This window comes from Geotrypetes seraphini, chromosome 8, assembly GCF_902459505.1.
Source record: "Geotrypetes seraphini chromosome 8, aGeoSer1.1, whole genome shotgun sequence".
NCBI classification, from domain to species: domain Eukaryota; kingdom Metazoa; phylum Chordata; class Amphibia; order Gymnophiona; family Dermophiidae; genus Geotrypetes; species Geotrypetes seraphini.
In genome coordinates this window covers 124340075-124356114 of record NC_047091.1, presented here as the reverse complement: position 1 = coordinate 124356114, position 16040 = coordinate 124340075, and the positions used below count along the sequence as shown (strand labels likewise).

Genomic DNA, 16040 nt, shown 5'->3' with positions numbered 1-16040 from the left:
ATGATACAGGGGATAAGTACCATCCTCAAGCATTCCTACTCCTTTTATCTTACTATATCACACAGGGTAGGAAATAAAGACCACCCCTGGCCATTTCTATACCTTCTATCTCACACAGTGCATGGTATAAAAGCCATCCCCAGACATCTGATCATTCTCTAGCATTTACATCTCTTCTATATCATATACTGCAGAAAATAAAGACTATTCCCAGGCATTTCTATCCTTCTATCTTACTGTATCATACAGTGTAGGGAATAAACACAATCCCTGGTCATTTCTATCCTTTCTGTAGCACATGATGCAGGCAATAAAGACCAGTCCCAAGCATTTTTATCCCATGCTGTAGGGGATGAACACTTTTTTTCAGGAATTTCTAGCCCTCTGGCCAGTCATATTTAGGAAATGGAAACATAATTAAATGATTCAACTGCCAAAGTTCATTAGGTGCCAGGACCTCATGCTATCTTCCTGGTCCTGTCTGGTCCTATGAAGTGCGCAAGTTAGCTCTCACAGTAGCAATACAACCTGTGAAGTGGCGCACATTCACAGCTCTGAATTTCTTACCTCACACTGTTTCCTTGGTAACAGAAGAAATATGTGGAAGGACCACAGCAGGGCCTATGAGCATGCACCAGCCTGTTGAACTTGTGCCTCCTTTCAGTTGGTGCCATGAGACAGAGAAAGTTAACACTAAGTTAAATGCATGATGAAGTAGATTCTTCCACTTTAAATGTGTCTCATATATTCATAAGCTACAGCGTCTGTCCTTTTTTGCTATTATAACTAGAGTGAGATAGTGTCTAAGACTAAATAGCAGAAACTCCCCTTCTGCTGCTTTTTTTTCACTAAACAAAAGAGACCACACACCTTGGCAGAACTGTAAAAGCTATGAGGCAGGGCAGGTAAAAGAAGATATTGGCATCTGCTGTGGGATTGTAAAAAGATAAATGCCACCCAAAACCCCTCACTACGAATGCAGGTACAAATTTTTGAAGTAATTAATGTACATCTGCCACTACTCTAACTGATAAATAAGGCAGTGGTAGAGTTAACAGTGGACTGGGGGAGGGGGGGAACAGGCAGTGCAACCACAGCAGGGTTAAAGTAATAAAGGAGCCCCACTAAAACTAGACTATGCTTATGCCGCTCTTGGGAAGTGCTGTGACTCAAAGTGAGAAGAGGATCCACATCAAGGCTTAAAACAATCATTGCTCTGCCACCAAAATGAAATTGACAAAGCAAAGAATCAGCTCCAAATCATCCCTGCCCTCCAAAATATACACAGGGTTTGAGGGAGTAAACCTGGGAGAACACCACACAAGAGTTAAACTTTACAACATCTTCAGGATATTTCAGACTCTTGTCTTGACCCCAGATGAGGCAAAGATTGGTGGGTTTATCGATTAAAAGTCAGCAGTTGGCTCCAGTGACTTTTGTAACCCAGTTACATTTTCATGGCATACACTACAATCTGCTGTGCAGAGAGAGAGAGAGAGAGAGAGAGAGAGAAAGAAAATTGCACTGTGGCAAGGCAGTGAGTGTGAGTAGTGGCAAGGTAGTGAGTGTGAGCTATGTGAAACTTTCAATGCTGACGACTGTGCTGTGCCTGTTCTGTGGAGGGACAGTGAGTGTGAGTTATGTGAAGCTTGCACGACTACAACTGGGTTGGAGTGGGTGGAGGGGGCATGTTTGCATGAGAAGCTTGCACTGCTGCTGCCTGTTGTGTTATCGCTGTGGTGGGGGTTGTGAAAGGCGCTATCTGTGCAGCATGAGGAGAGAATGTATTGGCATGAGGTAAAGTTCCAGTTTCCCTTCTGAGCTCTGTTCCCCCAGCAGAAAATCTGACATGTTTCAGAACAGAAAAGGGTTAAAGCCACCTGTCATTTTTATTTTTTTTTTCTTATAAAAATGCAATCCATTCCCTTTATTTGAGCCCTTTCCCGCCATGCAGGTTCCATAGGGATGTAACACTGGTTTGTTCCAGTCTGTGTTTTTATGAGGTTCAGCTCTGTGTGCAAATATCAGTCACACTTCACTATGTGCATCTCTAATGCAAACAGAAATCAAAGAAAAATCTGCAGAACAGGAGTCAAAAAGTGCATCCAGCCACCAATCCAGCATGTAGAATACTTGCTGCTCTATTCCAGCACCAGGGGCACCGACAGTGGACCCCCAAACTCCAAGTACTGACTGGGGCTTCAGCAGCAGTCACACCCAGAGCCGCCCTTCCCAGTATCTTCTCTCATTCAGCCTCTGGACCCAGGCATCGTTCCACCTCTTCATCTCAGTAATGGCTTTCCGCACAAAGTGTCATAGGGTCCAGAAAATGGAAGGTAGAGAGAACAGGACGACACAGGGTGCTCAGTAGGGTCCCAGTGAGACTACAAAAACAGAAAAGAAAAACCACATGAGTGCTTGTAATAGAATGATACAGGAAAAGGTATGAAAGCGCTATTGGCCTGTTCCCACAAATGGGGATCTATATGTGTGGGGTAGGCTTGTCAACTAGATCCAGATTTGCTCAACCAGTTTGATCCAGTCCTAAGTTTACCCCATGTACTTGTAGTCTTGTTTAGCTTAGGGGATGCAATGGGGAAATCAACATTACAAGGTCCTGCCCTGCAAGGAGTGAGGTAAACCCAGGACTGGATCGTCCCTGTTGGGCAAATCTGAATCCAGTTGACAATCTTGGTGAAAAGTGAGGGTGAGGTTGGTACTAGACTAGTAAGAACTACTGCAGGAGAGGAGCGAGGTACATGGGCTCTTAGTACCAGAATAATTCTAGTTTAAGAACAGCAAAATATTTACATATTTGTAAAGTTTCTGTCTCAGAATGACCAAAACTGGATCATAGGGACTCCACTGAAGGAAAAGTAGAAATCACTGCATGCAGAAGTGCCCCCCAAGAAATACCTCAAAAGATCAACATCACTTATGAGAAAGATTCAAAACATCAAACTGAAACGTGCTGCATTAATAGAAAATCTGAAAATCATCTGCTCCAACTAGCAACAGAAACAAAAATTGCAGAGATCTGAAGAGAAGAGAGAGATCAAATGTTTCGTTCTCCATATTTGATATATTACCAAAGTTAAATGTAAGTGGTTTACTGTTCAAAATTGGGGGAACAAAGATAAACAGATTAAGACAGAAAAACAAGAAATAAATGGGTTGGACTAAAAGGAAAGCAACAGAAATGACAGAAAAAGAACACACCATAGTTATACACTGAACTGGGAAAGAGCATCAGGATAGTGAAAATGCCACCATCTAAAATGAGTGTATATGGGTAACATGATGTTTATATGAAACTTTATATGTAAAAATATTGTTAAGCAAACATTAACGATCAATTCAATAAAGTTTCCATTTGAAATTATTATATAATTCTTGCTTAGGAACGGAGGTGAGCATATCATAACTTATTTAGATGGTCAGATCATAGGACCTCCTATGTCCCCCCCTATGATCTATACAGTACTCCCCCAATATTCGCGAATCTTGAAAAACCGCAAATACGGTTTTCAGCGGGGGAGACAGGAAAGGACAGCCGGAGCAGCAAGAGAGGGCAGCCGGAGCACCGGCGAATGAAGGAAACCACTCGCGGTATGCTCTGACCGCCTCTTCCTGCACTAAAGTCGGGCCTCACCAATCAGGAGCTGCGTCTCTCTCCAGTCCCTCCCTCCTGTTCTTCCTTCTCAATTTATTTTCTGCCTCTGTCTAAATTCTTTTTTACTATTCAGTCCTCAATTTCCCTCTTTCACTGTGTCTACCTATAGCTTGCCACCTCTTTCCCTCACCCCTTCCAGTAACTAACTCTATCCTCTTCCCTCAATCCTGCATGTGCCCTTTTTTTTCTCTCTCTCTTCCTTCCAGCATCTACTCCCCCTGTCCCTCACACTTCCATTCAGCAGCTGTCCCTCCTCTCTCCCACACTTCCATTCAATGTCTGTTTCCCTCTCTCTACCCCTTCCATCTACTGTTCACCCTCTATCTTGCCCTTTCCATTCACTGCTCTCTGTGCTCTTTCCATCCAGAGTCCACCCTCTCTCTCTCTTTCATATGGCATCTTCCCTCTTTCTATGCTCCTTCCATAAACTATCTATCCTGTGCTCCTTCTCTCCTTTGTACATGATTGATTTCAGCTCTGTCACCTCTCCGTTTTTCTCTCTCTGTCACTACCCCCTCCCCTATGCTCTGGCATCTCTCTCTTTTCCTTTCTTTCCTTCCCATCCCAGTCTGGCATCATCCCTTCCCTGATTCTCGGCATCTCTCTCCTTTCCTTTTCTTCCATCTCTCCCTCCCCCTCCATGCTCTGACATCTCCTCCTTCCTTTCCCCCTGGTCTGGCATACCTTCCTCCTTCCCTCCATGCCCTGGCATCTCCTTTCATTCCCTCCAGTTGGGTACAGCAACACTCTCCCCAATTCTCTCCCCCTCTGCTCCCTTTTCTCCTTCTGTCACCCAAGGCCTGGTGTCCTGAACTTCATCGGGCAGCAGCAGCATTCACAATTCACTGCTGTTGCCGGCTTCAGGCCTTCCTCTCTGTCGGGTCCTGTCTTCATGAAAACAGGAAGTAGGCAGGACCCGGCAGAGAGGAAGGCCTGAAGCCGGCAACAGCAGCGAATTGTAAACACTGCTGCTGCCCGAAGAAGGTAATGGCGCCAGGCCTTGGAGCACCGAGGCAGACTGCTTCTCCCCCCTCTGAGCCGAACCCCCGCTGACCCTCCTATCTCTCCCCCCCCCAAATGAACCCTTCCGACCCTCCCAGCAAGATGACCAAACAGCAAATTTCCCTCCAGTAGTGTCGGCAGTCGCAGCAGGCTAAATAGGCTGCTTCACAGCTTTCTCCTGCCGGTGAGTCCCTCTGCTGCATCACTGATGACATCATCAGTGACGCTTCACCGGCAGGAGAAAGCTGCGAAGTAGCCTGTTTAGCATGCTGCGTCTGCCAACGCTACTGGAGGGAGGGTTGCTGCTCGATCATCTCACTGGGAGGGTCGGAATGGTTCGCATGGGGGTCAGCGGGATAGGAAGGTCAGCGGGGCCCGAGCAATGATGCTGCTGCTGCTGCCGCCGAATCCAGGCTGCAATCCCCTGACCCGTTGTCCCCACTCACAGCTTCGGGACGCCCTCTCTGAAAACGGGACATTTTGGCGTCCCGAAGCTGTGAGTGGGGACAACGGGACAGGGGATCTGAAAAAGGGACTATCGTTTTGGGACTATCCCAAAACGGGACGTATGGTCACCTTACTTATAACAAAAGTATCTGCTCTAAGACAGGTCATCCCTGGAGCTGAAGGAGGAATGGGCCTCATAAAAAGATTATTCACACAGCACTATCATAGGCTTCCAGGCCTACTTAACAGTAAAAAACAGACCCAAATGCACAAAAAGTGAAGAAGTCTGAAAGTAAATGTCCAGAATCTGTCTCCATCATTAAACTTGGACAAGCATTCCACAAGTAGAATAAGTGAGACTCCACCAGCACACACAGGAAAGGAAGCAACTGGATTTCCAAAGAGAGAAAAAAAATCCTCTTCAAATAATTAGATCAGCAAACGAGGAAAAACAAGTGGTGAAATAGAAATGTAGAGTATCACCAACTGAGTGCAGCGGCATGTGCATGACATCATCATGTCGACGTCCACACACTTCTGAATATCTTTGAGCCACCGCCCCCAATTTAGTGTGCCGCCGGCTCACAAAGTTTGTTAGACACTGTACAAACAAAAAGTTGTTTCTCCAGGAACCACTCATTGATCAAAACTAAATATGAAGGATTAAAGAAGTGAACTGAAACCTAAGGATGAGTGATAGACAGTTGCAGCCCAGGATAGTGGATTACAGATGAGATCAATCACTGAACGCACATAAAAAAAATGATGCACCCAACTCTGCCAGTGCATCACAGTTCTGCCCCTAAAGCAGCCCTTGCTATCCAGAACCGAGATCCTCACACAGACACACAAGCCTGCCAGTGGACCTCACTCCTCACATAATTCTGCCAGTAGATCTCACTCTTACATTGCAGCAGCCCCTACTCTTCCAGAAGAGAGGCTCCACAGGCACGTGTGCACACACACACACACGAATGCTAGTGCACCTTACCCATCACCTCCTGTAAACTGAGGCCCCATGTAGCTGCACCTCACTCCTGCCTATTCCAGTAGTGAGACCACCCCTCCCCCCATTGTACATACTGTGTTTCCCCAAAATAAGACACTCTTATATTAATTTTGGGCCCAAAAAAGGCACTAGGTCTTATTTTCAGGGTAGGTCATATTTTTTTCATGTACAATGGCCATCTCTCCCTTCCTCTCCTCCATCTCAATTCTTCCTATTTCCTTTCTCTCTCCCACATGTGCAGCATATTTCCTCCCCTCTCACCCATCTCCTTGTGCAGTATCTTTCTATTCCTCCCTCCCATCCCTTGTGCAGCAGAACCCTTGTAGTCTCTATCCCTTCCTCCCCTCCCCGCCATGTACACCCCCAACCTTTCCATCTCTCCCCCACCAACCACAACACTGAATTACCTTGTAACAAACGGCAACACGGGCAGCAATCTAGACAGGCTGCTTGGCGGCTTTCTCCCGCCCGGGCGTTCCTCTGCCGCATCACTGATGATGTCAGCAGCAACACGGCACACGGAACGCCCCGAGAGAAGGCCCCGAAGCAGCCTGTCTAGATTGCTACCAACGTTGCCATTTGTTACAAGGTATTTCAGTCTCGCGGTTGGTGGGGGAGAGATGGAAGGGTCAGCGGGGGAGAGGGGGTGTGTGCACGGGGACTGGGGGGAGGAGAGGCAAGGGGAAGCGCTGCTGCTGGCGACTATGGCTTATTTTGGGGGGTAATTCTTCTTTTCGGGGAAACGCAATATAACTCTAACCCTGCACCTCACTCCTGCTCTGCAGCAGCCCCTGCTGTTCTGTTACAGAGACCCTTCACCACAAGTGCACATAACTCTGTCTGTGTACCTCACTCTTACCCTGCAGCACCCCATGTTATTCCAATATAGAGAACCTCCTATAAGCTAAATTACACAACCTCAACTCATGCATCTCTTACCATGCAGCACCCACTACAATAGAACTGAGACCGCTCACTGTGCATTTAATTGGCATTCTGTCATTATTGAGTGTCTCCAATACTGGAACAGCAGGGGTGAGCTACAGGACGCAGTTAGTGGGTGGTCTGCTGCAAGGTAAGAGAGGGCAGAATTATGTTCCCCTTAAGAAAGGGGAGAGATCTCAGTACTAGAATAGTAAGGGGTTCTACAGGGTAGGAGCAGTGTATATAGGGGGGAGGGTCTCAATTACTAGAATAGCAGGAGGTACTACATGGCAGGAATGATGTGCACTGACAGAGCCATGCATGTCTTTGAGGATCTCAGTACTGAAATAGTAAGGAATTCTACAGGGCAAGAATGAGGTGCATTGGCAGAGCTCTGTGCAAGGTCTCCGTACTGGAATAGAAGTTGGTGCTGTACAACAGTTTCATTTCTGGAATCACACAAAATTGCTTGTATTTATATTCATTAATTGGCACCTGCCCCCCCTCCACACACTCCAAAAAAGTCTATATTATAAAAGAGGAAGAACCATTTAGTCTAATAATTTTGGGGAGGGGGAGGGAGTAAGAACTTTATTTTTGTAGGAAGCAGTAATTGCTTTGCTATCAGCATCACTCACAACCAGGGTGAGTCATTCAGCTCATGAATTAAACATTTCCGTAGAAAAAATATGTATAAACTTGAGAGAAATGAGTTACAGGCTGAGTACTCTGAGGAGAGCAAACCTTTATTTCTCACAATTTTCTAGAGTGGGTTTTCTTCAACAGAGAAGCAGACAGATGTGAAAGTGACAGACTGAGAGGCTGAGAAGAGCGAGAACAGAGGAGACAGAATGAAAACTGGAGTACTAAGACAGACAAGAGAGATGAAGATTGGAGAACAAAGGAGACAGCAAATGTGAGAAAAAGACGGGAGGGGAAGAAGGGGAAAAAAGAGGCAAGGAGCCAGTGAGACAAGAATGAGCAATGGGATGTGAAGGTGAATGAGAAGGAAATTATCTAAAGAGAACATACAGGGAAATAAAGATGTAGGGAATCAAACCGTATTCTCACATTCAGAGCACATCTCGCACCCAAAACGCAAAGAGCTGGAAGCAGGGATAATGTGGGCGTGAAATCTGAAGGAGAGCTGTGTAGAGTACAATGCTGAGGGGGAGAGAAGATTTTATACAATGACTCATCTGCTTCTCGTGGCCCAAGAGACAGAGGAAGCTCACGCTCTCATCATTCTGCTTTTTCATCCACCCACACCAACCACGGACATCCTCTCTCTTATCTCCTGTCTCCCCCCCCCCCCTTTCAAACCAGGGCTGTCCTCCCTCACTCACATCAGCAGTTCAAATCCAGCTATGAATATTCAGATGTAACTCGCAATTGGGAACTCATAAAAGATGCAGCATCCTTACCAAAATACCTGCACGGTGCGAGACAGCCACAGTAAGAGACGGTCCCCAATCCTCCTCTGCATTTGTATAGGCTGAGTCCCAAATTCCTCCCACCACCTCCAATCCTCCTATATACACCTGTACAGTCTATGAGCTCCTGTCCCTGTCATCCCCTTCCCCAATCCTCCTATATATTCAAGTTTTTAATATAGCAACTCTCTTCAGTATTGGAATCAGAGTAGTGTGTGTACTTTAGGAAAAAGAAAGGAACTCCCAATATAATGCAAAGGACAGATAAAAGTAGAGAAAAGCTCAAGTATGGGATCCCTATATAAAGTGGTCTGCCCGTCTCACTTACGTTCACTGTGGTGATGATCATTATTTAACATAATTTTTCTCACGCTCACCTTAAATAGTGCTTTGGTCGGGGGGGGGGGGTGTTGGTTTCCAGAATTTGATTATGTTGCCCTGTACTGAAGAAACACGGTAAGACATTTTGCTTGTAGGGGACTTGGGTTGGGGGGAGCGGGTTTGGCTTTTGTACGTTTGCTTCTGGATTTTGTGCTGTTATTGTTTTTGAAAAATTCAATAAACGTATAAATATATATATAAAAAAAAAAAGAAAGTAGAGAAAAGGCAAGAGAAGACAACTAAACTAAAAAGCAAGTGGCATCTAGCTTGTAAGTTTCGTAGATAAGTAACCAATGGCCCTCCAACCCTCATGTCTCAGCACATCTGGTGAAGGCTACCACCCCCTATCTCAGGCACTTCCAAACCCAGTCCTCCCTACACAGGATAAAAGCCCCCATCCCTACCATCTCATTTCCCAACCTGCTTCTTCTATTACCCATTTTCTGCTGTCAAGGCAACAAAGCTACTTATGCCAACCTCTCTGTAAATATGGTAAGATTTGTCCCCTTCCCAGCCTCGGTACATCCCTAGTCCAAATAATCTATAGCGTATTTAGACTGAATATGAAACAGAGCAAGTTCCAGCCTATAGCAAATCACCTCAAGCTAATATCATCAGAAGGCAGAGTAACTCTGCTGTTATTCACCAATATGACCTTACTGTGGGTAACTCACTTCACCCTCTATTACCTCAGGTACAGATTTATATTGTAAGCACTCTGGGAAGGAATCTACTTATTGTACCTGAATCTGTATCTTGCCTTCAGCTCCAATTTGGAAAAGCAAGTAATTCAAAGCAACCCTAACTTTGTCCAGTGGAGTAAGGGTAGGAGGTGCTCGGGGCGGTGGCACCTGCCCCCCTGCACCCTCCTCTCGGTGACCTTACACTCTATGCCCTGCACTACTTCCTACCCCCTCATTGCACACTTGCACTCTCCCTGCCCCCCCCCCCCCAATACCTTTTAATCTTTGCCAACGTGAGTGGCTCCTGATGCCAGCATTGGATTTCCCTCTGACCCGGAAGTGATTCAGAAGGGAACCAGGCTGGCGCAAGCAGAAGTTGCTCACGCTAGTGAAGATAATACAGAGGGGCGTGGTGGCGTGGTGTAGCAGGGTGGGGCAGAGAGGTGCCCCACTGACTTGGTGCCCAGGGCGGTCCTCAGCCCCCGCACCCCCTTTACTACGCCACTGTCCATGCCATCTTGTTCCCAGTCCTTCAACATACCAGTACAGTGTGAGACAGCTTCCAGCCCCTGCTGTCTCCTGCCTCAATCCTTCCCAAGTCCCCGTACATTGTGAGACAGCCCTAAGCCTGTGCTGTCTCATTCTCAATCCTTCCACATACCTGTAGTGTTCTCACTGCTGCTTGCAGGTAGAGAGCTTACGGATCTTGCTGCTGGCAGAGATGGCTTTGCGTGAGGATGAAGTGCTGGCTCTCCTTTCTGCCCTACTTTTGGTGGGAAGTTGTACAGTCTCTGTACCATTCATACAGACAGGCTTGTTAGCGCCTCGGCTGCGATTTGGGGCTGTGTGTGCTGCCTCCTCTTCAACCAACTGCCCTGCAAGCACAAGAGGGAAAGAAAGGTGGATTCAAGTCCTGCCATGTTTGCAAAGAGAGGACACAGCAGGGTACTTCTTTCTACATAAACTGGACAGAACACATCAAATAATGGTCAAATCTGTATATGTACTGTAAGAGATTTAAGTGGAGTTAAAGTTCCTATGTCTGGACCTGTTAGATGCTGGATTGTGCAAACTATTTCAGGAGAAGCATTCAAGAGTAAGCCATTCAGTACGGCTCTGTCATTTGCAGGTGGCTTCAAGCTGAGCCCCATCAGGTAACAGGCTTAAACATGAGACAGGCCCAAAGTGCCTGGCTGAACCCCAGCCCATACATGTGAAAGAGTGCAGAATGGCAGCAGATCACCACAATAAAGACAAGAGTTTGTAAGATCTAAAAGCAACTTTATTGCTGCAAACTACTGAAGGAATAAAACACCACCACCCAACGTGGCCACATTTTACCCAGGTATGGACTGAAACAAGGGCTCACTAGAAAGGCAATATTGAGAAGCACTTCCGTTTGGAAGTAACATTAATAGGGCATTTAGTCACAGTCTCCATGCCATGCCCTTTCCAGCAACATATGCCCAGATGCATTTTATTTATTTATTTCGTTTTCCATCACGTCCTCCTCAAAGAGCTCCGAATGGGTTACAGGCTAACATACATAATATACAGTTTACAGGTTAAATTTGTCATAGTTACAGTGCAAAATCCTAACACGACACATACCGAGGATCTTATATCAATATACATTTCTTTGTAATATATCGGTCGTGGGTGGGGGAGTTAGGTGAAGAGGAATGTTTATTTTGATGATCTGATGCTATTTTGCACTCTTTCATGTTCTGTAGATCATAAGAATTACCATACTGGAGAAAACTGAAAGTACATCAAGCCCAGTATTCTGTTTCCAACAGTGGCCAATCCAAGTCACAAGTACCTGGCAAGATCCCAGAAGCGTAAAACAGATTTTATGCTACTTATCCTAGAAATAAGCAGTGGCTTTTCCCAAGTCCATCTTAATAACAGCTTATAGACTTTTCTTCTAGGAAAATATCCAAACCTTTTTTTTAAACCTGCTAAGCTAACTGTTTTCACCACATTCTCTGGCAATGAATTCCAGAGTTTAATTATATGTTGAGTGAAGAAATATTTTCTTCAGTTTATTTTAACTCTTACTACTTAGTAGAATCATTGCATGCCCCTTAGTCCTAGTAATTTTGGAAAGAGTAAACAAGCAATTCATGTCTGCCCATTCCACTCTATGTCGTAATTTATAGATCTCTATCCCCATTCTTTAAAAATGCCACGCTAGGAATTCTATGATCGTCAGGCCGGCGCAAAAAAGGCAAGCGGTTTTATAAAGGAGGAGGATGTTATTCTCCAGGCTGAAGAGCCTCTTGTTTATACCCACATATGTGCAATGGACAGCTTGTGTTTCTGTGATGCTCTGCAACCACATGGTACACTGGGTCAGATTCCTATAGGCACTAAGCAGAAAGTCAGTATCAGAGCACTCTATGCAACTGGAATATCCTATGTAATCCCCTCTCACCATAAAACTCCTACCAAAATTATTTCATAGTATCATTCAGCCAATCTTTTTATGAGGGCATCCATCGCTAACCCTAAATTATATCAAATGGCACAGAACCCCCCGTCTACTCCACATCTACAGAAACACCCCCAGCAATAGATGCAGCTTCCTGTTACTGCTCATAATACAAATGATGATACAGTGCTCCCCCGCGAATTTGCGGTTCGCGGACTCACTCATTCGCGGTCTGCTCCGACCGCCTCTTCCTGTAGTAAAGTCGGGCTACACCAATCGGGAGCTGCGCGTCAAAGCAGCTCCTGATTGGTGTAGCCCGACTTTACAGGAAGAGGCGGTTGGAGCAGTCCACGAGTGATTTTCTTCACCCGACGACACTCCAGCTGCCCTCTCCTGCCTTTTGACAGGCGACAAAACCGCATTTGTGATTTTTCAAAATTCGCAGGGGTTTCTAGAACAGAACCCCTGTGAATTTCAGGGGAGTACTGTATACAAATTTTGGGGTAATCTCAACAGCAATACAAAACATGGGCACACAAAATCCAAAAGTGGAAGAAAAGGAAATCCAACCAGGGATGGTTTCCTTTTGGTTTGGTTTTTGTACCTATGTAGCAAACCTAACAATCTCAAAAGAGGTACAACAACTAGCAATAAAATAAAACACTTCACAGCAGACATTTCTGAAAGCCAAACAGATTTTTGAATAAAAAAGTTGACATCCAGAACCTCCAGGATAGCTTTCTCAAGAGACAGGAAGAACTCTATAGTCTCAAAGCATAAATGAGTTGATGGTGAAGGAGAATAAGTCTGGGTTGTTAAGAACTGTGCAACATTTTGGGAAAAAGGGGAGCCTATTCTCAAAGAATGGGCACCTCCTTACCCAGGGTAGAACCAGGCTCCTGCACTAAACTTGAAAAAGGAGAGTCATTTTTAAATTAGAACACTGGGCATATGGTAAAGAGCAAAAGGGTTGAAAGATTTTTAATAATCCCCATCAACTGCTAGGAAGATTATAAATAAGCAATGGCAAGTAAGATGTAAACACTAATCAGTCAGGCAAAAAGAAACTTGTCAAAGAGAGAGAAACATAAAAACATTTTCTGGTACATTGGAAGAGCTTCTGAGGGAGTCAGCTGGACTATTGATCAATGGATAAAAAAGGTACTGAGGAAGAGGGTCGGCTTAACCAGAGCAAGTGAAGCACGGGGGGGGGGGGGGGGGGAGGGGAGTTGGCATCAGCAACAAAAGGAGCCAAAATCCCCAGCCTCTGATATTACCAGTGTCTCACCTGGTCCAATGGTTAAGCCTTTTTTTTCTACCCAGGGGGTCCAGCATCTTCCCCTTCCTCCCCCTGTGGCCCAGGCTCTTTTCCCTCTTCTCTCCCCCCACCCCCAGTCCTGTAGACTTTACATGGGTTGCCAGCACATAAAAACAGGCTGCTGTCGGCCAGCCCCTGGGTCTTGTCTCCCCCCCCCAGTTTAATTTGATTCTTGATATACTGTCCTTCCCAAATAAAATCAGAGCAGTGCACAATAAAAACTGAATAAATATGTTAAAAGGGAAAAGAAAAGAACTACATATTATGAAAAGAGATAGAACAAAAAAAAATAGATCCAGGTTCCAGGTCGATCTCCATTACTGTGCCATCTTAAAATCTAACAGCAGAGAAGGCTGACCTGAAAAGATGGGCCTCGAGCAACAGCCTAATACAGGAGTAGGCCTGTTCTGATCAAAGATCAAGGGAAAGCACATTCCAGAGCACAGAAATTGTATAAAAGAAAGCTGTATTATCCAAATGACCCCCCTGCTCTTATCTAAAGCACAGACAGGTACAGATAAACTCTGGGACCGAGGTCAGTGCAAGTTAGATCACAGCAGAGAGCTGAAACCAAGATGGACAAATTGATTTGCGTTAATAATGGCGAGGGCAGTTCTAAAGCTATGATTGACGATAATATAGCACCAGAAGATATTTCATCAACAGGGAATAAGGATTGTTTGTGCATGCTGAACAATTAACGGGTCCATTGAGCCTCAAGTTGTATATTTGGAATATATACAACTATATTTGGAATATATATCAACTTGGGTTATTGATGTCTGGCAGTTTGGGGACCCCCAAGGTTCACCGCTGGATCTGTGGTAGACACACACTCCCTTTGGAGGTTATGGTAGAATACTTTCCTTTAGGGCAGGGGTGTCAAAGTCCCTCCTGGAGGGCCACAATCCAGTCGGGTTTTCAGGATTTCCCCAATGAATGTGCATGAGATCTATTTGCATGCACTGCTTTCATTGTATGCTATTAGATCTCATGCATATTCATTGGGGAAATCCTGAAAACCCAACTGGATTACGGCCCTTGAGGAGGGACTTTGACACCCCTGCTTTAAGGGAATCATAAAAGGTAAAAGCAGCAGCAGTGCATGTCAGTCTCTAAGACTAGAAGGAAGCCACTTGTTTAGCACAGTCCACCGAGTGTGATGGATGGGATGAACCTGCCACACCCCATCATGGATAAAACACAAACAAACCCTAGAATACTTCATAGACACAGAGAAAAATGAAGGAAGATAAAAGACCATATAGCCTATCTAGTCTGCCTTTCCATGCCATCTACTATCCCTAGAAAAGGAAATGGATTTGGATGCTATAGGAGTCACAAGTGTAGAAGAAACCTAGACCCATACTGACCCGTCATGGCCTTGTTTTGGCATGTGCCTGTCAGGGGCCCTGCATAGCTATGCTGTTAAAACACAGTTGCACCATCAAATTTTTAAGCCCTCTTACAATAAGCTTGCCACAATGGCCAATACACACAGCACCAAAATAAATTCTTGAAAAATCACTCTATTAGAAGTGGGGAAACCAAAAACCGGAATAGCAGTTTCCCCACTTCTAGAAGAGTGATTTTATTTTGAGATATCATTTTGTTGCTGTGCGTATTGCCATTGTGTCAATGGCAATACGCACATTGTGTGGGGACCTATAAATTGTGTCGGGACCTATAAATTTGATGGCTGCAACTGTATTTTAACAACTTAGCTACACAAGACCCCTGAGTCAACGTGCTAATAAAGTTTCTTCTATACGTGCAATTCCTGTGATATCCAGATCCACTGCCCATGTCCCCCCCCCCAATCATGGCGAAAGCACTGCAGATTTCCTCAGTTAATGTTTAATTTGAGAGCTGGGAAAGAGTATGTGAGAATTTGTGTCTCGCTGGATGAAAGGGATTAGTAGAGCACAAGAAATTGTGCTTTTATTATTCAGGACAAGGGGTGGCGCACAAGGGAGCAAGGATTGTTGATTTTTACTGGGAAAGATATGCAAATAGAGGGAACTGAAATATTTTCCTTACATATGTTAGGGGACTGTAAACTGCTAATAAACTTGACAAGGTTATTCTGAAATTGGAGGCACTTAAGCAGATATTTATTTCCTCCAATAAATATATTTAAGGAAAGGGGACAACACAGGCTGAAGGATAAATGGCATTCCCTAGGAAAAAAAACAAACAAGTGTGACGGCTACAATAATTTCCATAAGGAATAATATGGGCAAACTGATGAGGATGTGGAGATACACAAAAGGGAAAGTTTTTCTGTTGGAAGTAAATTAGCAGGAAATTACCGGTAAAATTTGTTCAAGAAATGCTACAATATTTAAGAGGATGAACAAATTTCTGATACTGTTGAAGGGGGTGTTACTTTGGTACTAGATGAAGGAATGGACAGGATAGAGAAATAAAGAAGGGAAACTGAGGAAGGGAAGGATCTAAAAGATATTTTTCAACAGTACATGGTTTATGTATGGCAAAACAGCCACCCTTTCAGAAGAGAGTAGATATTTTTTGCACCCTAGAATTGATTACATGCTAACAAGCCTAGATTTACTCTCCACGATACAAGTGAAATTGGCTTGTTAGCTTAGATCATCCCCGAGTATGTCTTAATATAAGTCAGGGGGGTACCAAGAGAGTGAGGCAGGAATCATTGTACTGTATATGAACACTTCATTGCGAAGCACCAAAGATACTATCCTAGAACTGAAGTTC

The 16040-nt window shown here is 44.8% G+C and overlaps 1 protein-coding gene across 1 annotated transcript in view; it reads right to left on the bottom strand.

Annotated features, from left to right (window-relative positions):
- Positions 1 to 1865: 1865 nt before the first annotated feature.
- The window catches only part of STK11 (serine/threonine kinase 11), a 195565-nt gene continuing 181390 nt past the window's right edge, over positions 1866 to 16040 (bottom strand). Inside the window, exons 9-10 of the mRNA XM_033956999.1 lie at positions 10214 to 10427; positions 1866 to 2384 (exon numbers count right to left, since the gene is read on the bottom strand). Coding sequence (XP_033812890.1) covers positions 10225 to 10427 — 203 coding nt within the window. The 3' untranslated portion in view covers positions 1866 to 2384; positions 10214 to 10224. The remainder of the gene's footprint in view (positions 2385 to 10213; positions 10428 to 16040) is intronic.